The 26,705-nt window shown below is 45.2% G+C and overlaps 1 protein-coding gene across 8 annotated transcripts in view; it reads right to left on the bottom strand.

The window, feature by feature from the left end:
• The window catches only part of LOC121585199 (potassium channel subfamily T member 1), a 79,500-nt gene that overhangs the window by 9,348 nt on the left and 43,447 nt on the right, over nucleotides 1–26,705 (bottom strand). For 6 of the 8 annotated variants that reach the window (XM_041901625.2, XM_041901629.2, XM_041901628.2 and 3 more), the window contains 15 exons: nucleotides 26,437–26,500; nucleotides 26,005–26,113; nucleotides 25,680–25,788; nucleotides 24,321–24,470; nucleotides 23,840–24,075; nucleotides 22,443–22,463; nucleotides 20,144–20,360; nucleotides 16,282–16,387; nucleotides 15,709–15,881; nucleotides 6,873–6,944; nucleotides 6,466–6,600; nucleotides 4,651–4,762; nucleotides 4,211–4,312; nucleotides 3,632–3,715; nucleotides 854–982 (listed from right to left, as the gene is read on the bottom strand). In XM_041901625.2, the coding sequence (XP_041757559.1) occupies nucleotides 854–982; nucleotides 3,632–3,715; nucleotides 4,211–4,312; nucleotides 4,651–4,762; nucleotides 6,466–6,600; nucleotides 6,873–6,944; nucleotides 15,709–15,881; nucleotides 16,282–16,387; nucleotides 20,144–20,360; nucleotides 22,443–22,463; nucleotides 23,840–24,075; nucleotides 24,321–24,470; nucleotides 25,680–25,788; nucleotides 26,005–26,113; nucleotides 26,437–26,500 (1,819 nt within the window). The remainder of the gene's footprint in view (nucleotides 1–853; nucleotides 983–3,631; nucleotides 3,716–4,210; nucleotides 4,313–4,650; nucleotides 4,763–6,465; nucleotides 6,601–6,872; nucleotides 6,945–15,708; nucleotides 15,882–16,281; nucleotides 16,388–20,143; nucleotides 20,361–22,442; nucleotides 22,464–23,839; nucleotides 24,076–24,320; nucleotides 24,471–25,679; nucleotides 25,789–26,004; nucleotides 26,114–26,436; nucleotides 26,501–26,705) is intronic. The other 2 variants (XM_041901626.2, XM_041901632.2) reach the window with 1 other exon arrangement.

Here is a 26,705-nt window from a genome sequence, read left to right as displayed (position 1 = left end):
TGCCTGGTCTGATGAATCCCGGTTCCTGCTGTTTCACGCTGATGGGTGGACTAGGGTATGGAGAAAACCACATGAGTATATGCAGCCATCATGCCGCGTGTCAACATTGCAGGCTGGTGGTGATGGTGTGGGGAGTGTTTTCATGGCACACAATCATCCTCTTGATAAAAGTGGAGCAACGTTTGAATACCACAGGATATCTGAACATCATTGCCATTAAGGTGCATCCCTTCATGGCAGCAGTGTACCCATCTGCGAATTTATTTTTTCAGCAGGATAATGCCCCAAGACTAGAATTGTCCAGGAATGGTTCCATGAACATGACAGTGAATTCAGCTTACTACAGGGGCCTGCCCAGTCACCAGATCTCAATCCATATGAGCATCTGTGGGATAAGATGGAACAACCTATTTGGAGTAGAGATCCACTACCAGCTAACTTGGAGTCAACATGGGCCAGCATCACTGTGGAACGCTTTCGACACCTTGTAGAGTCCATGCCCCGACAAATTGAGGCTGTTCTGAAGGCAAAAGGAGGTGCAACTCAATAGGTGTTCCTAATGTTTTGTACACTCTGTAATCTATGGATTACTCAGAGGTGGCTTTGTTCAAATTATTAGTTTTAGAATGGATCCTTCTTTCTTTCCATCCTTCCTTGAGCTAATCACTGATAATTCTGTGATTTGACAAGTGAAAGCAAGGTTACTATCCCTATTGCTCTCACTTACCTCAACAAGGAAGAAATTAAGACAAAAAATAAATAGGGAAAGAACAAAGAAAGGAAGGAAGGAAAGAAGAAAGGAATGATGCATCTCTAGAGTATTTGAACAGGGGCTGTCTCTATCCTGTCTTACCTCAGAGGAGGAGAACATGTGTGACTCTGTACGGTAGATGCCTATAGGAATCTCTGCACTGGAAGAACACAGCTTTTGGAATAACCTGCCATACGTCCTGATCCACAGGTCCTCCTCTGTCACCTTCATCTGGGGAGAAGGAGGGAGCACATTTAGTTTACACATCACATGCATATACGACGCATGCACACCCGCACACATACACACACACACACACACAAAAAGGAAGACCCAGTTGTGTGTTACCCAATTACGCCTCCCTCACAGATGAACTCAATGCCTTCTATGCTCGCTTCGAGGTCAACAACATCAAGCCATGCATGAGGGCTCCCGCTGTTCCGGATGACTGTGCGATCTTGCTCTCTGTGGCTGACATGAGTAAGACTTATAAACGGCTTAAAACTCGTAAGGCTGCGGGACCTGACGGAATACCACGGCACATCCTCAGAGCATGCACAGATCAGCTGGCAAGCATCTTCACCAACATTTTCAACCTTTACTTGACCTTGTCCCAGTCTGTAATTCCAACATGTTTCAAGCTGACCACCATTGTTCCTGTCCCCAAGAACTCTTAAGGTTCATAATGACTATCGCCCTGTAGCACTCACATCAGTAATCATGAAGTACTTTGAAAGGCTGGTTATAGCACCCATCAACTCCATCTACCCAGACACCCTAGATCCACTCCAATTTGAGTATCGCCCCAACAGATCCACAGAAGACGCAATCTCAATTGCACTGCTCTCTCCCACCTGGAAAATAGGAACACCTATGAGAGAATGGTGTTCATCGACTACAGCTCAATACCATAGTTCCCTCAAAGCTTGTCACCAAGCTTGGGACACTGGGTCTGAACACCTCCCTCTGCAACTGCATCCTGGACTTCCTGACAGGCCGACCCCAGGTGGTAAGGGTAGGCAACCCCTCTGCCACACTGACCCTCAAAACTGGGCCCCCCCAGGGGTGTGTGCTTAGCCCCCATCTGTACTCCCTGTTCACCCATGACTGCGTGGCCTTGCACGACTCCAACACCATCACCAAGTTTGCTGACGACACAACGGTGGTAAGCCTGATCACCCGGGACAACAATCTCTCCCTCAAAGTCAGCAAGAACAAGGAGCTGATCGTGGACTACAGGAAACAGTGGAAGCACGTCCTCATCCACATCGACGGGACTGCGGTGGAGAGGGTCAAGAGTTTTAAGTTCTTCGGTGTCCACATCATAGAGAACTTAACATGGTCCACACACACCGGCATTGTTGTGAAGAGGGCGCAACAGCAACTCTTCTCCCTCAGGAGGCTGAAGTGATTCGGTATGGGCCCTCAGATCCTCAAGAAGTTCTACAGCTGCACCATCGAGAGCATCTTGACTGGCTATATCACTGCCTGGTATGGCAACTCCCCCGCCATCGACTGCAAGGCTCTGCAGAGGGTGGTGCGGACGGTGCAGTACATCACTGGCCCGAAAAGTGAACTTTAGCCAACCCAGCCATGGACTGTTCATTCTCTGCTACCGTCCGACAAACGGTACCGGAGCATCAGGTCTTGGACAGGCTCTGAGAAAGCTTCTATCTCCAAGCAATAAGACTGTTGAATAGCTAATCAATGGCTACCCACCAACGGACTATCTGCACTGACTCCATCCACACTCTTAGAAAAAAGGGTTCCAAAAGGGTTCTTCCGTTGTCCCCATAGGATAACTATTTTTGGTTCCAGGTAGAACCCTTTTAGGTTCCAGGTAGAACTATTTTGGGTTCCATGCAGAACCCTCTGTGTAAAGGGTTCTATGTGGAACTCAAAGGGTTCTACCTGGAACCAAAATTGTTATATCTGGAACCAAAAAGGGTTCTTCAAAGGGTTCTCCTATGGGGACAGCCGAAGAACCCTTTTGGGTTCTAGATAGCACCTTTTTTTCATTGATCTCTTCCACAAACTCAATCACACTTACACTGTCACTCTCGCACACACTCACTCACATACACACGCTCACACACACACACGCACAACGCACTCACACCACACACATACCGACGCCTCACACACTCACACATACACACACTATCATACATACACACACACTTTCACCATATACAATGCTGCAACTATTTATTATTATTTATCCTGCTGCCTAGTCATTTTTTCCCCCACTGCCTAGATGTACATGTTACCTCAACCTCCACCATATCCCTGCACATTGATATGGTACTGAACTGACCTTGTATAGAGCTTACATTCTTGTGTGTTTTATCTCTCGTGTGTTTTTATTTTTATCTGACCTGGTGTTGCTTTTTTTAAAGATCCTATTCTTGATTCTATTTCGTACATTTGATATTGAACTCTGCATTGTTGAGGAAGAGCTTGTAAGTAAGCATTTCGTTGTATGGTTTACACCTGTGCATGTGACAAATGAACTTGGCTTTGATTTGACACACGCACACACACACACACACACACACACACACACACACAAAACAGAATAGAAGTATAACCTTTATTATGATTTATTATAATGATGTATTTTGATATAGAAGCTAAAATGTAAACGCCTACATTAAAATGTATTGATGATTATCACAGATTGGCAAATATTACTTTCTGTGTAAGTATATAAGAGAACTAACGGGACTGCCCCGTTAGAGCTCCTGATCGACATGTGTACATGGTGCATTGAGTTGGTTGGAACCTCTCCAGCATGCTGAATATAAAGCATGATTCATTTAAGATTGACTTCGAGTGTCCCTGTGTAAGGATTTCCAAGACACAGGTAGCCATACTTACCGCACATAGGTAACCAGACCCTGGTGTGGTATCCAGGCCTAGTAAAAGTCTTGCTATGGGAATCATATAGTCCTTTACAAATGACTGTAAAAAAGCAAGAGAATGTATAAACAAACAGAAGGAACCAGAGACTGAAAATCTACTAATGTCTATTTCCAGAGAAAACACTATCGAGGAGGGGTGAGAAACTACTGAATGATCATAGCTCTCAAAAATACTTTTGTTATTTCTCTCTCTTTCTCTCTCTGCCCTGTCCATGACTTCCCTTCAAAGACAGTGCAATTTCAGATAATTTTCTCAGTAAGTACTGGAGTACCACCGTGAACAGAGGATTCCCTCAAGACACTGATCTAAGATCAGTTTTGCAGTTCTCCACTTAATAGTTAAGGGCTAGGATTTAGAGAAGGTAAGCTGATCATAGCCATCATGCACACTCTGCTGGCTGAGATAAGGTGATACACTGCAGATAAGCTCCCTAGCTACGTCCCAAATGGGACCCTGGTCAAAAGAAGTGCACTATATAGGGAATAAGGTACTATTTGGGACTCTACCCCTAATACATGACATCTGGTAACCCACCTGGTAGAGCAACGTATCCAGCATACTGATACTGAACACTCTGCCTGCAGCGAACGGCAGGCGGAACATAAAGGCCAGGTTGGAACCCTTATCACGCTCTATCTGTAGGGGGGAGAGGGAAGAGGAGGGGAGGGAGAGAGGGTAAGGGGGAGGGAGCAGAGAGAGAGGGGAGGGGGGAGGAGAAGGGTGAGGGGAGGGGAGGGAGAGAGAGAGGGTAGGGGGAGGGAGCAGAGAGAGAGAGGGGAGGGGGGGGAGGAGAAGGGTGAGGGGAGAGGGGAGAGGGGAGAGGGGAAAGAGGTAGGAGAGAGAAAGAAAGATAGAGAGTACACATGAAATGTCACCAGCTGGCTTGTTAACCCAGCCCCAGGGCTCTATATCTGAAGCCTGAGATCTAAAGAGGGAGGAGTGACATGCCCCCGTCGCTGAACTGCTCTGCTCACCTTCTCTAGTTTGGAGAGAGCCAGGGAGTAACAGTCCTTAGCCCTGAACTGCATAAACCTCATGTTGGAGGGGTGGGTCAGCTCGGTGATGATACTGAGACTGGGGAACAGCCTGGAGAAATGGAGAGAGACAAAGAGAGAGAGAGGGAGGAGGGAGGGCGAGAGAGAGGTGGAGGAGAGAGGGAGAGAGAGAGGGAGGAGGGAGGGCGAGAGAGAGGTGGAGGAGAGAGGGAGAGAGAGAGGGAGGAGGGAGGGAGAGAGGGAGAGAGAGTGGTAGGGAGGGAGAGAGAGAGAGAAATAGAGACTTAAAAGGAAGCGATTCCTAAACCTTCCATAACAAAGCCATCACCTACAGATAGATGAACTTGGAGAAGAGTCCCCTGTAGCTCAGTTGGTAGAGCATGGCGCTTGCAACGCCAGGGTTGTGGGTTCGTTTCCCACGGGGGGCCAGTATGAAAATGTATGCACTCACTAACTGTAAATCGCTCTGGATTAGAGCGTCTTGCTAAATGACTAAAATGTAAATGTAAGCTGGTCCTGGGGCTCTGTTCACAAACAGACCTCACAGAGCCCCAGGACAATAACACAATTAGACCCAACCAAATCATGAGAAAACAAAAAGATAATTACTTGACCCATTGGAAAGAATTTACAAAAAAACTGAGCAAACTAGAATGTTATTTGGCCCTAAACTGAGAGTACACAGTGGCAGAATACCTGACCACTGTGACTGACCGAAACTTAAGGAAAGCTTTGACTATGTACAGACTCAGTGAGCATAGCTGCCGTAGGCAGACCTGGCTCTCAAGAGAAGACAGGCTATGTGCACACTGCCAACAAAATGAGGTAGAAACTGAGCTGCACTTCCTAACCTCCTGCCAAATGTACAACCATATTAGAGACACATATTTCCCTCAGATTACAGAGATCCACAAAGAATTAGAAAACAAAACCAATTTTGATAAACTCCCTTATCTACTGGGTGAAATACCACAGTGTGCCATCACAGCAGAAAGATTTGTGACCTGTTGCCACAAGAAAAGGGCAACCAGTGAAGAACAAACACCATTGTAAATACAACCCATATTTATGTTTATTTATTTTCCCATTTGTACTTTAACTATTTGCACATTGTTACAACACTGTATATATAGATAATATGACATATTTTGGAACGTCTGAGTGTAATGTTTACTGTTAATATTTATTGTTTATTACACTTTTGTTTACTATCTACTTCACTTGCTTTGGCAATATTAACATACGTTTCCCATGCCAATAAGCCCTTAAATTGAAATTGAATTGAGAGAGAGAGAGAGAGAGAGAGAGAGAGAGAGAGAGAGAGAGAGAGAGAGAGAGAGAGAGAGAGAGAGAGAGAGAGAGAGAGAGAGAGAGAGAGAGAGAGAGAGAGAAAGAAAGAAAGAGAAAGAGAAAGAGAAAGAGAAAGAGAGAGAGAGCGAGGGGACAGAGATTAAATGCTTGCAGTGATGCATAGTTTACATTTTAGGACGTTGAAGAAAACCTTGCTGAGGTTTTCAACCCTGATAGATGCTGTTTAATATAGTTTCACCCAGGATTTTATTAACTTTAGAGACTTTTCAAGGAAAAGCAACTACACCCAACACTTTCCACGCATTAATTGTGTATTTCATTGTTTGCTAAACAAATGTCCCTCTTGGATAATAAGATTGTTGTTCATAATAATGCTTTACTAGACTACAAGTAGTCCACACTCAATAGGTTACTTAAAATGGAGAGCTAAAACTCTGTGTGTAGGCGATAATTTAACATGGGAGCATGCCTCCCATACCATACCTGAACATGGTCTGTACGTTGACGATAGTCTTGGCATCTGCCATATAGTCCTCCTCAGCACTCATGGTGCTCTCCTTGTCCACCACCACCAGGTTATCAGCATAGATGATGCCACACTGCAGCAGATTGTCCAGGCTGCCACAAAGAGAGCAAAACACAATACACCATATTATGATATTCATGACTTTGAAATTTAGCAGCCTATAAAAGATGCACATGTGTAATTGATGACACTCGTTCATTGTATATCCCTGGGATGTAATGATATGGTATGTCATGGAATGATATATGCGTTATTGTTTCCGGTCTGTGCATGAGGCCATTGTGATGTCATTAGAATAGAGAAGTCATTGTAATTCTGTGAGGAGGGGCATTATCATTATAATGATTAAGTAATGAACACCTACTTATCTATGGTTCCAGCCATGAAGTAGACCATTGGGAAACAGCAGATGGCTTCTAGGAAGTGGTTGTCAGGCCTGCAAACAGGAAAAACACATCAATAGGGACAACGACAACTGCAACCACACACAGATTAAATACAGGTAACTGCCAAAATAAAGGAAACACCAACTTAAAGTGTCTTAATAGGGTGTTGGGCTACCACAAGCCAGAACAGCTTCAATGCACCTTGGCATAGATTCTACAAGTGTCTGGAACTCTATTGTAAGGATGGAACACCCTTCTTTCATGAGAAATTCCATCATTTAGATTTTTGTTGATGGTTGTGGAAAACACTGTCTCAGGTGCCGCTCCAGAAGTGTTTAATTGGGTTAAGATCTGATGACTGACACACACTCTCACACACACACACACACACACCCTTTAAACCCCCTATGCTCTTTTGAGACCCCTCTTTCAAAGTAATTGAGATATCTTCCTCCAGCCATGGTAGCCAAAATAATGGGCAACTGGGCATTTTTATACATGAACCTAAGCATGATGAGATGTTAATTGCTTAATTAACTCAGGAACCACACCTGTGTGGAAGCACCTGCTTTCAATATACATTGTATCCCTCATTTACTCAAGCGTTGCCTTTATTTTGGCACTTACAGTGGCTTGCGAAAGTATTCACCCCCCTTGGCATTTTGTTGCCTTTGGACTCCAGACCAAAGGACAAATTTCCACCGGTCTAATGTCCATTGCTCGTGTTTCTTGGCCCAAACTGATTGGTGTCCTTTAGTAGTGGTTTCTTTGCAGCAATTCGACCATGAAGGCCTGATTCACACAGTCCCCTCTGAACAGTTGATGTTGAGATGTGTCTGTTATTTGAACTCTGTGAAGCATTTATTTGGGCTGCAATTTATGAGGCTGGTAACTCTAATGAACTTATCCTCTGCAGTAGAGGTAACTCTGGGTCTTCCATTCCTGTGGCGGTCTTCATGAGAGCCAGTTTCATCACAGCGCTTGATGGTTTTTGCGACTGCACTTGAAGAAATGTTCAGTATTGACTGACCTTCATGTCTTAAAGTAATGATGGACTGTCGTTTCTCTTTGCTTATTTGAGCTGTTCTTACCATAATATGGATTTGGTCTTTTACCAAATAGGGCTATCTTCTGTATACCCCCATACCTTGTCACAACACAACTGATTGGCTCAAACGCATTAAGAAGGAAATAAATTAACTTTTAATTAGGCACACCTTTTAATTGAAATGTATTCCAGGTGACTACCTCATGAATCTGGTGGAGAGAATGCCAAGAGTGTGCAAAGCTGTCATCAAGGCAAAGGGTGGCTAAAATAAATATATTTTGATTTGTTTAACACTTTTTTGGTTACTACATGATTCCATATGTGTTATTTCATAGTTTAGATTTTTTCACTATTATTCTACAATGTAAAAAATTGTAAAAATAAAGAAAAACCCTTGAATGAGTAGGTGTGTCCAAACTTTTGACTGGTAGTGTATATATACATATACAAACATACATACACATATAAATACATACATATACACATACAAATATATATATATATATATATATATATATATATATATATATATATATATATATATATATATATATATATATATATACACACACATCCTTTTTAAAATATATTTTCCTTTGTTACTTTCTAACCCTACCGCCCCTCCCCTAATTGGAGTAAACTAGTGAACAACAACGCTTAGGCCTCTACTTCCAGCTTATACATACTATATACATTTTATGGACACAGTCAATTTTACAATAGTGTAACGATCCCGGCGGTCTGAGTCGGGTCCTGTCTGGTGACGAGTGTTTCTGGTCGTAGCTCCTGTTTCCCGAGGGTTCGGGAACGCTCCGGGGAGCGCTCTTGTTTCCGCACCTGCTTCCCATCAGCAATCGGCACACCTGGGCCTAATCATCACCCTTCTTAGGGTCTGGCCCAACATCCAGTTCCTGCCGGATCGTTAGCCATGAACAGTATGTTTTGCCGGCGTATCAGCCTCAGTACTAGAGTTAGTTTTTGTTGTTTTGTTGCACCCTGTTGACCTGCCTGGTACTTACCTCCGTTTTTGTTCTCCCCACAGTCACTCGTCCGGAACCTCTACCCAACCTCTGCCTGATGGTCGGCGGCTGCCGAGCCATCATCGGATCAACCACTGGACCCTCTACAACTCCTCCACGCCGCCGCTCTGTTCCCTGGATTATTTCCCTTCACCCTTGGTTCAGTAAATAAACACTCACCTTTTGACACCACTTACCTTGTCCTGGTCTGCTTCTGGGTTCTGGCTTAGTAAACCGTGACAGAACGATCCGGCCAGTAATGAACCCAGCGGACCTGGACTCTGTTCGCCATGCTATTACCCAGCAGGAGAAGATGTTGGGCCATCATAGCACGGTACTACAGGAGATCGCGTTGTCAGTTCGGAACCTTTCTACCGGTCTGACGGAGGTCCAGAACCAACGCAAGTGGCCGGTGGAGGATCCACTACCGGTTTCATCCATCTCGCCTGCCGCTTCTGAAGCTGTGACCATCCGTGAGCCCAAGGTTCCGACGCCGGATAAATATGAGGGGGAGCTGGGAAGATGCCGTTCCTTCCTTATGCAGTGTGGACTAGTGTTCGATCTACAGCCCTACTCTTATGCCACAGACAAGGCTAGGATAGCCTTTGTGATTGAGTTGCTGCGTGGTCGTGCGCTGGAGTGGGCTTCAGCCGTTTGGGAACGACAGGATCCCTGCATGGCTTCATACCAGGGGTTCACGGCCGAGATGAGGAAGCTCTTCGACCATTCCGTCCGAGGGAGGGACGCAGCTAGGCGCCTGTTTTCGCTTCGCCAAGGAACTCGCAGCGTGGCCGACTTCGTGATTGAGTTCAAGACGTTGGCTGTGGAGAGTGGGTGGAACGAGGAGTCTCTGCAAGCGGCCTTTTACCAGGGTCTGTCGGAGCAGCTCAAGGATGAGTTGATCTCCTATCCGGAGCCTAGTGACCTGGACAGCTTGGTAGCCTTGTCCATTCGGGTGGATAATCGAGTCCGAGAGCGAAGGAGGGAGAAGCAATGGGGTCCGTCCAATCGATCAGTTTCTCAGTTCCCAGTCGGGTCGGGTGGTGGACCAGAACACATCGATCATTCTCCACCACAGTGGATTAGTGGAGAGGTCCTCTCTCCCGATTCGGAACCCATGCAAGTGGGGCGGCACGGGTTAACCAAGGAGGAGCGTCAACATAGACGTAAGACCAACTGCTGCCTCTACTGTGGTAGCTCGGGACATTACATCTCCACTTGTTCCCGGCGGTCGTCAAACTGCCCGGCTCGCTAAAGTTGGGAGGACTTTTAGCGAGCCAGTTTCAACCTCTCAGTACCTCTGTCAGACCCCGCTTCCCGGCTACCCTTGTGAACAGGAATCAGAGCTTAGCGCTTAACGCTTTTATCGATTCAGGTGCCGATGGAAGCTTTCTTGATGCCGAGTTGGTGGAACAGCTGGGGCTTTCCAAGGAGCAATTGCCGGAAGCCATTGAAGCGACCACTCTGAACGGCAGTAGTCTGGCACGTATCACGATGAGGACTGAACCGGTTAAGATGCGGTTGTCAGGGAATCATTCTGAGATGATTTCATTTTTCATTCTGCCGTCTTCCCATGTTCCTCTGGTCCTTGGATACCCCTGGTTGAAGGAACACAATCCCACGTTCGATTGGGTGACGGGCAAGGTAACGAGTTGGAGCCTGGATTGTCATGCTAACTGTCTCAAGACTGCCTGCCCCCATTCGGTTCCCAGTCAGGTGATTGAGGCTAAACCTCCAGATTTGTCCCTGGTTCCCGAGACATATCACGATTTGGGGGAGGTTTTCAGTAAGCAGAAGGCTCTGTCACTCCCTCCCCACCGACCATATGATTGTGCCATCAACCTGGTCCCTGGAGCTGTCTACCCCAAGGGAAGGTTATACAGTATCTCCCGACCTGAACGTGAGGCGTTGGAGACCTACATCAAGGAGTCCCTAGCTGCTGGTCTCGTTCGTCCCTCGTCATCACCCCTGGGGGCAGGATTCTTCTTTGTGGGTAAGAAGGATGGCTCTCTTCGACCATGTATTGACTATCGGGGGTTGAATGACATCACGGTCAAGAACAAGTATCCCCTGCCCTTGATGAGTTCTGCCTTCGACTCCTTACAGGGTGCTACGGTGTTCACCAAGTTAGACCTACGCAATGCGTATCACCTGGTCCGGATCAGAGAGGGGGACGAGTGGTTGACGGGTTTCAATACACCGATGGGGCACTTCGAGTATCAGGTGATGCCGTTTGGACTGACCAATGCTCCAGCGGTATTCCAGAGTATGGTGAACGACGTCCTGAGAGATATGATCGGTCTCTTCGTGTTTGTTTACCTGGATGACATTCTGATCTTCTCGAAGGAACCTTCCGACCACGTCCAGCATGTCCGGCAGGTTCTGCAGCGATTGTTGGAGAATCGCCTGTTCGTGAAGGCCGAGAAGTGCGAGTTTCACGCCCACACAACATCCTTTCTCGGGTACATCATCTCCAGGGGAGAGATTAGGATGGACCAGGAGAAGGTTAGAGCGGTTCTGGAATGGGCCCAGCCCGGTACGAGATTGCAGCTCCAGAGATTTTTGGGGTTTGCGAATTTCTACCGCAGATTCATCCGGGATTACAGCCGTGTGGCCGCTCCATTAACTGCCTTGACTTCCAGCATCAGGACTTTCAAGTGGAATCCGGAGGCGGATCGAGCGTTTCTGGATTTGAAGAGGCGATTCACCAACGCACCGATTCTCTCTCAACCGGACACGGCCCGTCAGTTCGTTGTTGAGGTGGACGCGTCTGATGTGGGAGTTGGCGCCATCCTGTCGCAGCGATGCTCCACGGACAGTAAACTCCATCCCTGCGCCTACTACTCTCGTCGCCTTTCACCTGCGGAGAGGAATTACGATGTGGGTAACCGGGAGCTTCTCGCGGTGAAACTTGCCTTGGAGGAGTGGCGCCACTGGTTGGAGGGGGCGGAGCAACCGTTTATTGTCTGGACTGACCACAAGAATCTTGCTTACGTGCAATCGGCGAAACGTCTCAACTCCCGTCAGGCCAGGTGGGCGTTGTTTTTCGGACGATTCAAGTTTGTCCTGACGTTCCGACCTGGGTCTAAGAACGGCAAGGCGGACGCCTTGTCCCGGATGTTCTCCAAGACGGAGGAGAGTGGGTCCAAGACCGAGACTATTCTCCCCCGGAACTGCGTCGTGGGAGCAGTCATGTGGAAGATTGAGGAGGAGGTGCTGGCGGCCCTTCGGACTCAGCCCGGTCCCGGTAACGGTCCACCCGGTCGGTTGTTTGTGCCTGAGTCGGTTCGTCCTGCTGTTCTCAAGTGGTCCCACGCCAGTAAGATGGCTTGTCACCCTGGCGTGGCTCGGACTATGGCGTTTCTTCGCAGACGTTTTTGGTGGCCTGCCATGGCCGAGGATACTCGGGGTTTTGTTGCGGCCTGTCCAGTGTGTGCGCAGAATAAGAGTACCAATCGGCCCAGCTCTGGACTACTTCACCCCCTTCCTATTCCCCGGCGTCCATGGTCGCATCTGGCCCTGGACTTCGTCACGGGGTTGCCCGCTTCTGAGGGGAACACGGTCGTTCTGACTATCGTGGACAGATTCAGCAAGTTCGCCCACTTTGTGCCGATTGCCAAGCTTCCCTCTGCCTCGGAGACGTCCGAGATCCTGGTTAGGGAGGTTTTCAGGGTCCACGGTTTGCCCAGTGATATCGTTTCCGACCGTGGCCCTCAGTTTACCTCTGCTGTCTGGAAGTCCTTCTGTTCGGCCATTGGAGCTACAGTCAGTCTCACATCTGGTTTTCACCCCCCAATCCAATGGTCAGGCGGAGAGAGCCAACCAGAAGATGGAATCCACGCTACGCTGTCTGGTCTCTTCCAACCCCACCTCCTGGGCCTCTCAGTTGCCTTGGGTTGAGTATGCCCACAATACTCTCCCTACATCTGCCACTGGGATGTCTCCCTTCCAGTGCCTGTATGGCTACCAACCTCCCCTGTTCCCTTCTCAGGAGAAGGAGCTCTCAGTGCCTTCTGTTCAGGCCCACATTCGTCGTTGCCACCGGACCTGGCATCGGGCCAGAAAGGCACTCCTTAGAGGTTCGGACCGGTATCAGCTCCAGGCGAATCGTCGCCGGATCCCCGCTCCCACCTATACCATCGGAGATAGGGTTTGGTTGGCCACACGGGATCTTCCGTTACGGACTGAGTCTAGGAAGTTATTACCGAAGTTCATTGGTCCGTTTGTGGTGGAGAAGGTGATCAATCCAGTGGCAGTTCGACTCAAACTACCGAGGACGCTCAGAGTCCATCCCACCTTTCATGTCTCCTGCCTCAAGCCTGTCCTCCTCAGTCCTCTGTTGCCTCCTCCGCCTCCTCCTCCTCCTCCTCGGATGATCGGAGGTGGTCCTGCCTACACGGTGCGGCGCATCATGGATTCCCGACGGCGGGGCCGGGGTTTCCAGTATCTCGTGGACTGGGAGGGGTATGGTCCTGAGGAGAGGAGTTGGATTCCGCGGCGACAGGTCCTAGATCCGGATCTCATCAGGGACTTCTACCGCCTCCATCCTGGCGCTCCGGGAGTCCGCCCGGTGGCGTTCGTCGGAGGGGGGGTACTGTAACGATCCCGGCGGTCTGAGTCGGGTCCTGTCTGGTGACGAGTGTTTCTGGTCGTAGCTCCTGTTTCCCGAGGGTTCGGGAACGCTCCGGGGAGCGCTCTTGTTTCCGCACCTGCTTCCCATCAGCAATCGGCACACCTGGGCCTAATCATCACCCTTCTTAGGGTCTGGCCCAACATCCAGTTCCTGCCGGATCGTTAGCCATGAACAGTATGTTTTGCCGGCGTATCAGCCTCAGTACTAGAGTTAGTTTTTGTTGTTTTGTTGCACCCTGTTGACCTGCCTGGTACTTACCTCCGTTTTTGTTCTCCCCACAGTCACTCGTCCGGAACCTCTACCCAACCTCTGCCTGATGGTCGGCGGCTGCCGAGCCATCATCGGATCAACCACTGGACCCTCTACAACTCCTCCACGCCGCCGCTCTGTTCCCTGGATTATTTCCCTTCACCCTTGGTTCAGTAAATAAACACTCACCTTTTGACACCACTTACCTTGTCCTGGTCTGCTTCTGGGTTCTGGCTTAGTAAACCGTGACAAATAGTTTATTCTGTTTGTTTTTACTCCTGAACTTCCTCTACCCTCAACCTCTCCGATCATTTTCATGATGTCCATCTGGTTTGCTTCTATATGCCATATCTTTCAAACTGTGCTCTTTCACAAAGGTTTTCAACCTATAACCTATATACGTATTATGGACACAGTATGTTTTACATTAGTTATCTTGTTGTTATTAGTTGTTATTAGTCCCAACCTTCAACTCCATTCAACCCCTCCCATCTATCTCTTAATTTGCAATATATTTTTCAACTGTACTGTGATGTTTCACAAAAGTTCTGAACCTTTCTATTCTCATTGTTTCTACTGATAGTAAATTGAAAAAAAAAAATTGTTGCTAAAAGTATTATTATATTATTGATCGATTGACTATGACTTTTCAGATCACCCAGTAGTGCTATCTGAAGGGTTAGCTCCAGGTAAATATTGCAATTCTTCAGCATTCCTGGAGCTGTGACCAAAAACAAGCTACAAATGGACAGTACCAAAACAAATTATCGAATGATTCTGTCTCTTCGCAGCAAAATCTGAAGATTGTATCCCCCATATAAATAACATTCTATTGGTTGGAAGAATTTTGTATAATAATTTACATTGAAAAATTCTACGTTTTGAATCCGGCGTCGTTTTGCGTATCAGTTCATAAACCATGTGCAATCTATATGGGACTGCTGTCAATCCTTTGGTCCTTCTTAAATGAAACTGGTATACTAAATTATTACTGGCAAAAACATAATACACTTACGCACACACACACGCGCACACACACACACACACACACACACACACACACACACACACACACACACACACACACCAGAGTGCTCCCCAGTGCTCCATTAATCCAACAGAGGCACAGCCAGCAATGAATAATGCAGAAATCGTTTCTCATCCTGCGTCAGTTGAGTTAACCCCAGGCTGCTTCTGCTGTATAATAACCTCTCTCTCTCTCTACTGAGGTAACACTGGCAATTCCTTCATGTCACACCTCATTCATCTTCATGTAGCCAAACGATACATCTTGGTAACACTTTCTTTCAAAGTTACCATCTGTGTGTAATGTATTTTACTGCTATAATTAAGCAATAAGGCCATTGGATGTGTGGTATATGGCCAATAACCACGGCTAAGGGCTGTTCTTAGCACAACGGAAACACGCCTGGACACAGCCCTTAGCCGTGGTATATTGGCCATATATCACAAACCCCAGAGGAGCCTTTTTGATATTATAAACTGGTTACCAACGTAATTAGAGCAGTAAAAATACATGTTTTGTCATACCCTTGGTATACGGTCTGATATACCACGGCTTTCAGCCAATCAGGGCTCGACCCACCCAGTTTATAAGTAGTTTTATAACACACTTTACCAACTGAATGTAATGCATTATGAAAATAACATACAGTATATATAAGCATGAATACTATGTTATGCATTTATAAAGGCTGTTTTAAGATTCCATGAGCTATTACCAATGCTTACAGTCTTAAAATGCCCTATGAGTGTCCTATAAAGCACTATAAATACATGATATATAGGTGGTTTAAAGGATGTGTTACCTAAAACCCTTATAAAGAAGCAAAGTGATTTCTTACGGGTAGTCTAGTAGCAGTACGATAGGGTTGAGCTCTTTTCTGGGGCGGTAGTAGGCCCGTAGAGGGACGATGAAGTTATAGAGGCCGTTCCCTGCCGTCTCTGCAGATACTATGATCAACTTGTTCTTAAAACCATAGGCCTTGGCATCCTCAAAACTGTTGTGTCTGCAACCCTGGACATGACAATGTAAAAAAATTAAATGTGAATTATGTTTAAAGGTTGTTAATGTTTGTCACGTCTGTCAGTTTTATTATTTATTAAGGCAACTTTTGTTTCCATAAACATAAACTATTCAATAAACTATTCTATTGTGTTAACAATATACAATTGTTTTTCTGCTCTCTTCTATTAATCAAAGCTACAAAGACTTCCTATTATATTATTCATACAGTCAACAAAGAGGATCCAATGTACAATTCAATTGTTTAGACACAACACAACACAATAGAATACAATATAATTGTTTACTGTCTTTGGAATAGGATGATGTGGCTTAATAATTAGCACATAAGAGAATAAAACCAAGTTTGTTTTTGCACAATAGGCCTCAGCACGTCCATGTCTCTACTCACCTTGTCCAGGCGAAGGCAGCAGAATGAGGCTTTCTGAGGTAGGAGATGGCACAGGGTTGGAGAGCTGCCAATGTATGGGGAGTTGGGAGGGTATCCTTTCACAAAGCTGAGGTAAAACAACAGCAAAAACACACATACAGAGAAAGGCTTGAGAACTTTAGCAACAAGGCAATCTATTAAATAATCAAATCAAATCAAACTGTATTCATCACATGCTTCGTAAACACCTTGGTGCATCCGTACCGCTTGCCGTGCGGTAGCAGAGAGATCAGTCTATGACTTGGGTGGCTGGAGTCTTTGAAAAAAATGTTGTGCCTGGTATAGAGGTCTTGGATGGCAGGGAGCTCGGCCCAAGTGATAAACTGGGCCGTACGCACTACCCTCTGTAGCGCCTTGCGGTCGGATGCCAAGCAGTTGCCATACCAAGCGGTGATGCAGCCACTCAAGATGCTCTCAAAGGTGCAGCTGTATAAGCTTTTGAGGATCTGAGGGCATTGTCGTGCCCTCTTCACAACTGTGTTGGTGTGTTTGGACCATGATAGATCCTTAGTGATGTGGACACCGAGGAACTTGAAGCTCTCGACCCGCTCCACTACAGCCATGTCGATGTGAATGGGGACGTGCTCGGCCCTCCGTTTCCTGTAGTCCCCGATCAGCGCCTTTGTCTTGCTGATGTTGAGGGAGACGTTGCTGTCCTGGCACCACACTGCCAGGTCTCTGACCTCCTCCCTATAGGTTGTCTCATCGTTGTTGGTGATCAGGCCTACCACTGTCGTGTTGTCGGCGAACTTAATGATGGTGTTGGAGTCGTGCGCGGCCACGCAGTCGTGGGTGAACAGGGAGTACAGGAGTCGTGGGTGAACAGGGAGTACAGGAGGGGATTAATGTGGCAGATGTGTTGTTTCCTACCCTCACCACCTGGGGGCGGCCCGCCAGGAAGTCCAGGATCCAGTTGCAGAGAGAGGTATTCAGTCCCAGGGTCCTTATCTTAGTGATGAGCTTGGAGGGCACTATGGTGTTGAATGCTGAGCTTTAGTCAATGAGCAGCATTCTTATGTAGGTGCTCTGCAAAAAATTTGACCACTGCAAAATGATCAGTTTCTCTGGTTTTATATTATACAATATTGTCATTTAGAGCATTTATTTGCAGAAAATGACAACTGGTCAAAATAACAAAAAAGATGCAGTGTTGCCAGACCTCGAATAATGCAAAGAAAATAAGTTCATGTTAATTTTTAAACAACACAATACTAATGTTTTAGCTTAGGAAGAGTTCAGAAATCAATATTTGGTGGAATAACCCTGATTTTCAATCACAGCTTTCATGCGTCTTGGCATGCTCTCCACCAGTCTTTCACATTGATGTTGGGTGACTTTATGCCACTCCTGGCGCAAAAATTCAATCAGCTCGGCTTTGTTTGATGGCTTGTGACCATCCATCTTCCTCTTGATCACATTCCAGAAGTTTTCAATGGGGTTCAGGTCTGGAGATTGGGGTGGCCATGACAGGATCTTGATCTGGTGGTCCTCCATCCACACCTTGATTGACCTGGCTGTGTGGCATGGGGCATTGTCCTGCTGCAAAGACCAATCCTCAGAGTTGGGGAACAATGTCCGATTCCAGCCTTGCTGAAGCACCCCGAGATCATCACCGATCCTCCACAAAATTTCACAGTGGGTTCGAGACGCTGTGGCTTGTAGGCCTCTCCAGGTCTCCGTCTAACCATTAGACGACCAGGTGTTGGGCAAAGCTGAAAATTGGACTCATCAGAGAAGATGACCTTACTCCAGTCCTCTACGGTCCAATCCTTATGGTCTTTTGCAAACCTCAGCCTGGCTCTTCTTTGCTTCTCATTGATGAAGGGCTTTTTTCTAGCTTTGCACGACTTCAGCCCTGTCCCTAGGAGCCTGTTTCGAACCGTCCTCGCCGTGCACTTCACCCCAGCTGTCGTTTGCCATTCTTTTTGTAGGTCACCTGATGTCATCCTACAGTTGTTGAGTGACATGCAAATGAGTTGGCGGTTATCCTGGTCAGTAGAGTCGTTTTCACCCTCTGCCGGTCTGTAGCGTTGTTGTCCCTAATGTCTGCTGCTTGACCTTGTTCTTATGAACCACCGTCTTCGAAATTCTAAGGATGGAAGCAACCTGACGCTCACTGTATCCCTCTGCCAGTAAAGCCAGAATTGAACCCTTCTTTTCCTCACTCAAATCTTTCCTTTTCAACTCTTTTGGCATGGTCAATAGTTATTTTTTGATTTATATTACTTTTGAGGTACTATTAGCACTGTTTTTACCATCCAGCTGGTCCTATTGCAAGAGGATAGTGATGACCACAGCAGTGGTTTTTATACTTTTCCTCATTAAATAAGATTTGATTCAGGTGATCACCTAATCAGTACCTAATTCAGTAGAATGAGGTGTGCCTGTGTTGGAATTCAACAGACACTGGAATGGAATGGCTGTCATACATGTAGAGATGCTGATTTAAGAAAAATTTGCAGTGGTCTCTTAATTTTTTCCACAGCTGTAAGTGCAATAGAGATTGTGTCATCTGTGGATCTGTTGGGACGGTATGTGGGTCAAGGGTGTCTGGGATGAGGGTGTTGATGTGATCCATGACCAGACTTTCAAAGCATTTTATAGCTACCGATGTGAGTGCTATGGGGCGATAGTCATTTAGACAGGTTACCTTGGCGTTTTTGGGCACAGTGACTATGGTGGTCTGCTTGGGTCAGGGAGAGGTTGAAAATGTCAGTGAAGACACTTGCCAGTTGGTCAGCGCATGTTCTGAGTAGGCGTCCTGGTAATCCATCTTGCCCTGTGGCCTTGTGAATGTTAACTTGTTTACTCGGCTACAGAGAGCGTGATCACACAGCTGGTGCTCTCAGTCATGGTTCAGTGTTGCTTGCCTCGAAGCAAGCATAGAAGGCATTTAGCTCGTCTGGTAGGCTCGCATCACTGGGCAGCTTGCGGCTGGGTTTCCCTTTGTAATCCATGATAGTTTGCAAGCCCTGCCACATCGGACGAGCGTCAGAGCCGGTGTAGTAGGATCCGATCTTAGTCCTGTGTTGACGCTTTGCCTGTTAGTAATGTATCAATGTCAGTACACATAATACACATGGTAATATTTTATGTAAAGTATTGTATATAAATTCAAAGCCTTGTTGTATTGAAGGTTAACACAGAGGAGTGATGGATTGCTACATACAGTATTGAGACTGAGTGAGTGCATCCTTTTTCCAAAGGCTTGTATATCACATGACCACTGTGGAACTTCAAGTTGACCGTAACCCCATGAGTCGTTGGCCATGACCAGTTCTCTCTCTCTCTCTCTCTCTCTCTCTCTCTCTCTCTCTCTCTCTCTCTCTCTCTCTCTCTCTCTCTCTCTCTCTCTCTCTCTCTCTCTCTCTCTCTCTCTCTCTCTCTCTCTCTCTCTCTCTCTCTCTCTCTCTCTCTCTCTCTCTCTCTCTCTCTCTCTCTCTCTCTCTCTCTCTCTCTCTCTCTCTCTCTCTCTCTCTCTCTCTCTCTCTCTCTCTCTCTCTCTCTGACAGAAGGTCAAATGAGCGTGATCCACAGTCACCTGCTCTAACCCCCATCCCATTCACACTCATCTCCTCTCACCTTCTGTGATTGAATGGATAGAGTAGATATGTGGTTCAACCTTGAGCTGAATGGACGCTGAAAGTATTGAATGGACTCTTACTTCTCATAACCCTTCAGATAATTACAATTATTTCTAGGTACAGCCCAGTCATAATCCATCAAGTAGGAACTTCCTGCAACCCACCAATTTATTCCCGACCCGCCAAAGAAACTCCTAAACCCCTCCCAATCCTCTCCTCCCCTGTGATTGGACACTCACTCTGACACAGACGAGCCCTCCTCGTCTGAGTGGTTGGTCTCGTCCTCTGATTGGTCGCTGAGCAGGTCGCAGGGCAGGATGGAGGAGGAGTCAGCTATCTCCAGGACGGGGGCGATGCTGGGTCGTCTGCTCCCAGCCCCGTTCTCTGTAGGCAGGGTCAGCTTACTGCTGTCCTCTGGGGGGTCCGCCGGGTGCTGGAGGTCCATGGCTACCGTCCCTGGAAAAGGTGGTAGAATGGAGGGTGAGACAATTATATGTATGGGGTGGTGCTGAAGTGTAAATGGCCCTACTGTTAGATAGCTGGACTTCATTGTCAATTGATATTGTCCATTTATTGATAACTGTTTAAATGTCTGCAAAAAAAAACTTTGGTGATCCTTCCTATTAACACACTATACATTTTAAGCACATTATGTTGCCTAGTGATGATATTCATGATTATTTTAATCATCATCTTTTTTTATTGAAATGAACCTGCACAGCTGGTGTGCTGTCATTACTTTTAGTTGAATTGGTCAAATCACTTTGTCTTTTGTCCTTCCCCAAAGCAGCACACTCATCCATCAAACTCATATTTCCTCTCTACATTTCATTTTAGTAGACTTTACAGACTAATGTCCTCTACTCAACAGTATCTGGGTCGTTCCACAAAATGGGTGCCTTTTGCGTCCCTTTGATATTTTAAGTAGAAATTATACACCAATATTGAATATATATTTTATTTTAAAAGCCTGTTATATTAAATGAAATGCACTTTAATGTAGACCACATTCAATAAGAATTCAATCAATCAGATTTTTTTATATGAATATAGGCTTGCTAAAGTTCAGAAATTCAGCATTTTCAACCCCCTTAATCCAAAAATGTATCCAAGTTTCACCATCTATGTAAAGTCCTAATTATTTTGCTGCTTTTACAAAGTCATTTCTGAATATTATTATTGATATTCATGTGATTAGTGATGCGTTTACGTCTGTCCTTAATTTTAAGGTAAAACCTGTTGTGCAAACAATTTACCCCTTTAAAATAATGTACCATTCCACCAAAATAAATGATTCACAACAGGTGACATCGTTTGGGTCTTCTGAACAGCATGGTGGAAAAGGAAGTAAGTCTTCTTTCTCTTTTTGGTCTATTTATAATTGTTTTATCATCTTTGACTGAGGTGGTCGAGCTCAACACGTCAACCATGTTCGCTCAATTAATGTTAGGAAAACTTGAATTTGATTACATTTTCATTATGTGTGGAACATACAGTATGTATAATTTCTATGTGGTCCCATGATCTTCACCACATGAGGAGTAATGGCCGATCTTCACCTAAAACCTCAACCCTGTTATCGTCAACCCTGTCAGAGGCCCAACGGTAACTTTATCAGTGTGATATTATGTGAGTTTATTTGTACAAGGGATGCTTTAACAATGAGAAAATGTTGGATTTCTCTCAAACATGCTTTTAATAGTTAGGAAGTTACATAAGTGTCCGTAACAGGGTTGACAGACATTGTGGTACAAGTGCAGATAAAATACTCTTAGTTCATAGGATTTTAATGCCTAAGATGTTAAAAGGTGTTTTTACGTAGACTAAACATATCTTCCATGCAATTGAATGTTGAAAGAAGATATATTTTAAAGTTAATTTCTAAAAAGTTTGCATGTCCAAAAGGCACCCATTTCATGGAACGACCCATCTACACTATACCATCTACCCTCATTCTATAGAATTATAAAGTACCCGTCACAGCTGTGCTATACACTACCTTGACAGAAACAGTTGAATACAAAATTACTTCAATGCCGTCACTGAATGGATGCCCTTGAGTTCATTGTCAGCATGGTAAATTACAAGTTCTAAAGCCATCTGATCAAAGCAGATGCGTCCACCTTTTGTATCTCATTTCTGAAAGGCTACAAAGGCAGGCAAAACGTTATCTTGTTATAGTGACGAGTAGCTTCATCACTTGACTTTAGGGTTTTAAAGGCACTATGCTGAAAGTAAAGGAACCCCACAGCACATGCAAAACCACATAGACGTGCTTATGTCAAAAGTATATATGGACTGCATACTGTATGAAAAGTCATACATAACGTATCACATACAACATTTTGATAGGACAGTTCATGCTAATTTGATAAACAGAACTAAAATGATGTAAAATTATGTGCAAAAACCTGTCAAGAAAACACTGATTAACAGCAAATACATTTACATAAAATATCAAGCTGTAACAATCACACAAAAGAATGACCCTACACAATAGATAGCACAATGGTATGGTAGCAACATGCACAAACTTACCATACAAAGTGGCCTGATCAACTTTAACAAGTGGTAGTAGAAAAAACAACAACAAAAGTCAGCCCAGAAAAGGAAAATAGCCAATAGAGTCAGAAAATAACACATACATGCCATGAAAGAGAGCACAAGCACACAACAACCACCACAAACAAATCACCACCATGTCAATGCCAACATACGGGTCGTTCCACCAATTTGGAGCCTTTTGAGAGGTGTAACTTTGTAAAATAAAATAAAAAAACGTTTGATTTCACCTAATTTTTACATTCTGGCATAAAGAGCACATGTTCAACTTCATAAAAAACATTTTATTTCCATCTCAAGAGGTAAAAAAATTAATAATACTATAGTAAGTGTCTATTACGTTCCAAATAAGGTAACAAGGTTGAACGTAACAGGGTTGACAATTTCTTCTTAAATCATCCATGAATCCCTTTGTGACAGGGGGAATGGAAGCTTGTTGTGTGCAACATGGAGTGGCAAGCTTCACAAAAAAAAGATTGAAATTGATATAACATTTCTAGCCTGTCTATCTATGGGTAACAGGGTTGACGTGTTATGCTTGACCCGCTCACCACAAAACACCAGTAAATAGCCAAAAATAGTATAATTAGCTCACCTGCTTGTACTCTATGATTTGACTATTAGATGGTCAATGTTTCTTTCGAAACAAATATTTAAAAAGGAATAGTTTCACCATCTTAAACGAGAGTTCAATTCACGTAACAGAGTTGAACTTAAAATGAGGGACGGACATAAATAAATCACTATTCATTTGATATAAATAATAATCTTCAGAAATAACTTTGTCAAAGCAACAAACTAACTAGGGCTTTACAATTATGGTGAAACTTCGATCCATTTTGGGATTAAGTGGGTTACAATCTTCCTAGAAGTGACACAGGGTTGACGGAGGGACATGTCAAAATGCAGAATTCTGGCACTTTAGCAAGCCTTTATTCATATAAAAATCTGATTGATTGAATTCTTCATGTGGTCTATATTAAAGGGCACTTCATTTAATATAACAGGCTATAAAAAATGTAATATTGGTGCACAACATCTACGTAAAATATCAAACGGACGCAAAAGGCACTCATTTCGTGGAATGACCCATACAGCAGGTGCACTGTGAAATCTTTGACCTGGCAAAAGTTGTAGCTGAGCTCATACACAGCAGTGAAGAGTGAAGAAATAAAAACAAAACTCAGTCATCCCTCTCTCCCCACTTACCTCTACATGAGACTCCCTCCCTCCCTCCCTCCCTCCATCCGTCCCCCCCGTCCCCCCACCTCCCTCCCTCCCTCCCCACTAACCCCTTTATCAGATATGGAAGATATAGACCCTTCTCTCTCACTCTCCCCTCCCTCCCACCATCCCTCTTCCCCGTTTCTCACCCATGCTGGCGATGATGCTGTGTACAGGCAGCCTGGAGGGGGCGTCGTACAGCCCGGCCACCGGCAGGCCCTTCTTGTCCTTCTCCTCCTGTTTGAAGATGAAGGCGGAGTTCTCTTCCTTGGTGATGTTGATGTAGTAGCAGGTGTCTGGGGCGGCCATGATGTGGCGAGGACCTGGGTTCAGCAGGATGCTCTTGTTGTCTTCCCTCTTCACCCCGATCAGACACACACCGTACCTGAGGGGAGATGGAATAGATACTTTAATGTCCGTTTGGTTAGAGCAGAAATTAGCCTTCTGCCTTTTTTCCAACACCCCCAGAAAAATGAAGAGTAGGCTCAGTCATCTGATATGTTGTTGTTTAATCCAGTGGTGTACAACTCCAGTCCTAGAGAGCACCTGCAGGCTATCCTGGTTTGTCTTTTATACAGGGGCTGATACATTCCTGGGTTACCAGGATAATCAGTAAGCCTGTCTACTCACTTTTTGTGTGCGTGGAAGGAGGCATAGGTGAAACTCTTCCCGTCGTACTCCCCGAAGAACTTGCTGTCACACAGGCGAATGTGGTAGACCTCGTTCCCAGAGCAACGTCCATATGTCCTCTGCCACTGCTCTGGAGACAGCTGGCCCTCCCTGTAGTCAAGGACATAAGAAGTGGAGGAAACTCATTGTGGCCTTATGTCCCATGATGATTGAGCAATTCATTGACTCTCTGTAATAGCAGTATCTGAGAGGAGAGACTCAGTGGTCTAATACCTGACAACACCTTGACCTGAGATGCTCGACAGTGATGAACTACTAGCTATTATGAAGAGACTGATACCCTTTTCACAGTACAGTCTCCTCCTGAACCGTAATGTGCTGGCTCAGATATTTTATTTTCACATTGTCCTTTCCAGCACAGTTCCAGTAACTATGGTTGATGGATTTGTAAATTGAACAGCACAGTACAGCTTGGCTCGGATCGGCATTGTTCGGCTCAGTAGTGTGAAAAATATATGGTTCTTCTTCTTCTTTATGTACAAAAAATGGCAGACTGAACGCTTTCAGACTGAATGCTTTCAGACTGAATGCTTTCAGACTGAATGCTTTCAGGTGTATTGATAAACACTCTGGTTTGGCTCAGTTACCTCCACTCCAATAGTACTCATTTGGCTTGATTTGCAACTCAGCACTTTCCCTTGAATTATAGCTCCATCTGGCCAAACAAATTGCTTCTGACCTTTTATGAGCTTGTACTCAGCCATACTCTGCATCTATTGTTCTTCTCTCGCTATCTCTCTCTCTCTCTCCTCTCTTTCGCTCTCCTTCTCTCTCTCCCTTTCACAATTTCACTTTTAATCAATCTGATGACTTCAGAGAAACTTATCCATAAAAACCTGTCACATAAAAAGAAAATAGCCTATCCAAGTTTCCATAAAGAGGATTACACAAGCTGTGGATATTATAACGGTGCTGAAGTTTTTATCACCTTGGCTTGGTGTTGATGGCAGCACACAGTGAGATTTATGAGTGTGGAGGCACAAGGTAAACTCTATGGCAGTGCAGTAGCTTTCTGGAAGGAGACCACAATAGATGAATGCCTTTGGCCAGAACCACATTTGTTTGTTGTTGTTGTTGTGGCTTCTTGGCACTTTAGAAAGAAGGAAACCTCAATTTATAGGTTACGGTTTCACACTTCAAAACCTGCATGTATAATAATGGATTGTATTTCTATAGCACTTTCTCACAACCCCAAAGTCTGAGGTTTATGGTTCCAATATCGATGCTTATTTGCTGAGTTTTCAGTAGAAGGGAGAGACTCATTCATGTTTTAATGGGAAGTTAATGTGGTGTACTCACTGTCCTCTGGAGGTGTGCACTAGGAGTGTGACCAGCGTGGATGTGGCTGGACATACACAGTTCAGAGCCAGCATGGCATACTTGAATTCCTCCTCACAGACCACATGATCTAACAAATAAACCAGAATACTGTAAGTCAGAGCAAGTGTTGTAAGGACTTGGTTTTTGTAAGTGTAGTGGGGTGGGGAGGGAAGGAACGAGCAAGTTAGAGAGATAAAGTGAAGAATGGAGTGGTTTAGAGAATGGAGTGGAGAGAGAATGGAGTGGAGAGAGAATGTAAGAGAAAGAGACAGGGAGACTGCAATCTGCGAGGAGGCAAGCTCACCAGCAAACTTTACATGGAATTTGTTCTCTGGTTTGAGGATCTGCACGTACAGTGGGCAGTTTGGGGCAAAGTCCTTCACAGCCCAGGCTCTCAGTATGGTCTGGTGGTCCTGCAGGAGAAAACAACATCCATTACCATCTGCCACTTCTGAGAATTGGCAAGCTAGGCTGTAATGTGTACCCAATACGGGTATATAAATCCAATATATATTTTTCAATTTTTTTTCATTTCTGTTCATCTTGAAAAATCAACTGAGTGGAAAAGTAAAAGAGTACTTGAGCCACAGATCCAATCATCGCGATCTAACTGTGAGGGAGTTGGAGTGGAAATATTCAGTTAATTACAATCGTAACTCTATTCATATTTGGACATGTACTGAGTTATGATTGCAATGAGCTGAATATGAAGTCATGAATCTGATAATGAACTTACAGCAGCAGTGCGGTCCACCTCATTCCTACTGCTCAGGATAAAACAGGCTTCTGCATCATCCATCCTGTAGGAAACACACTGTATTACAGAAACACACACACACACACACACACACACACACAACAAGCCAAGCCAAGGAAGCTTCAGACAGGTATCATTAGTGAGAACTACCTGTGAGAAAAGCTAATAGGCTAACAGCACCATGTTGTTGGAATGTGCACTGTACTGTCTCACTACTGTATTTCTGTATCATCCTGAGTCATTTCATG

This window comes from Coregonus clupeaformis, chromosome 16, assembly GCF_020615455.1.
Source record: "Coregonus clupeaformis isolate EN_2021a chromosome 16, ASM2061545v1, whole genome shotgun sequence".
Taxonomy (NCBI): Eukaryota; Metazoa; Chordata; class Actinopteri; order Salmoniformes; family Salmonidae; genus Coregonus; species Coregonus clupeaformis.
The sequence above is the reverse complement of the archived record's forward strand: the minus strand, read 5'-3'. Positions and strand labels throughout refer to the sequence as shown.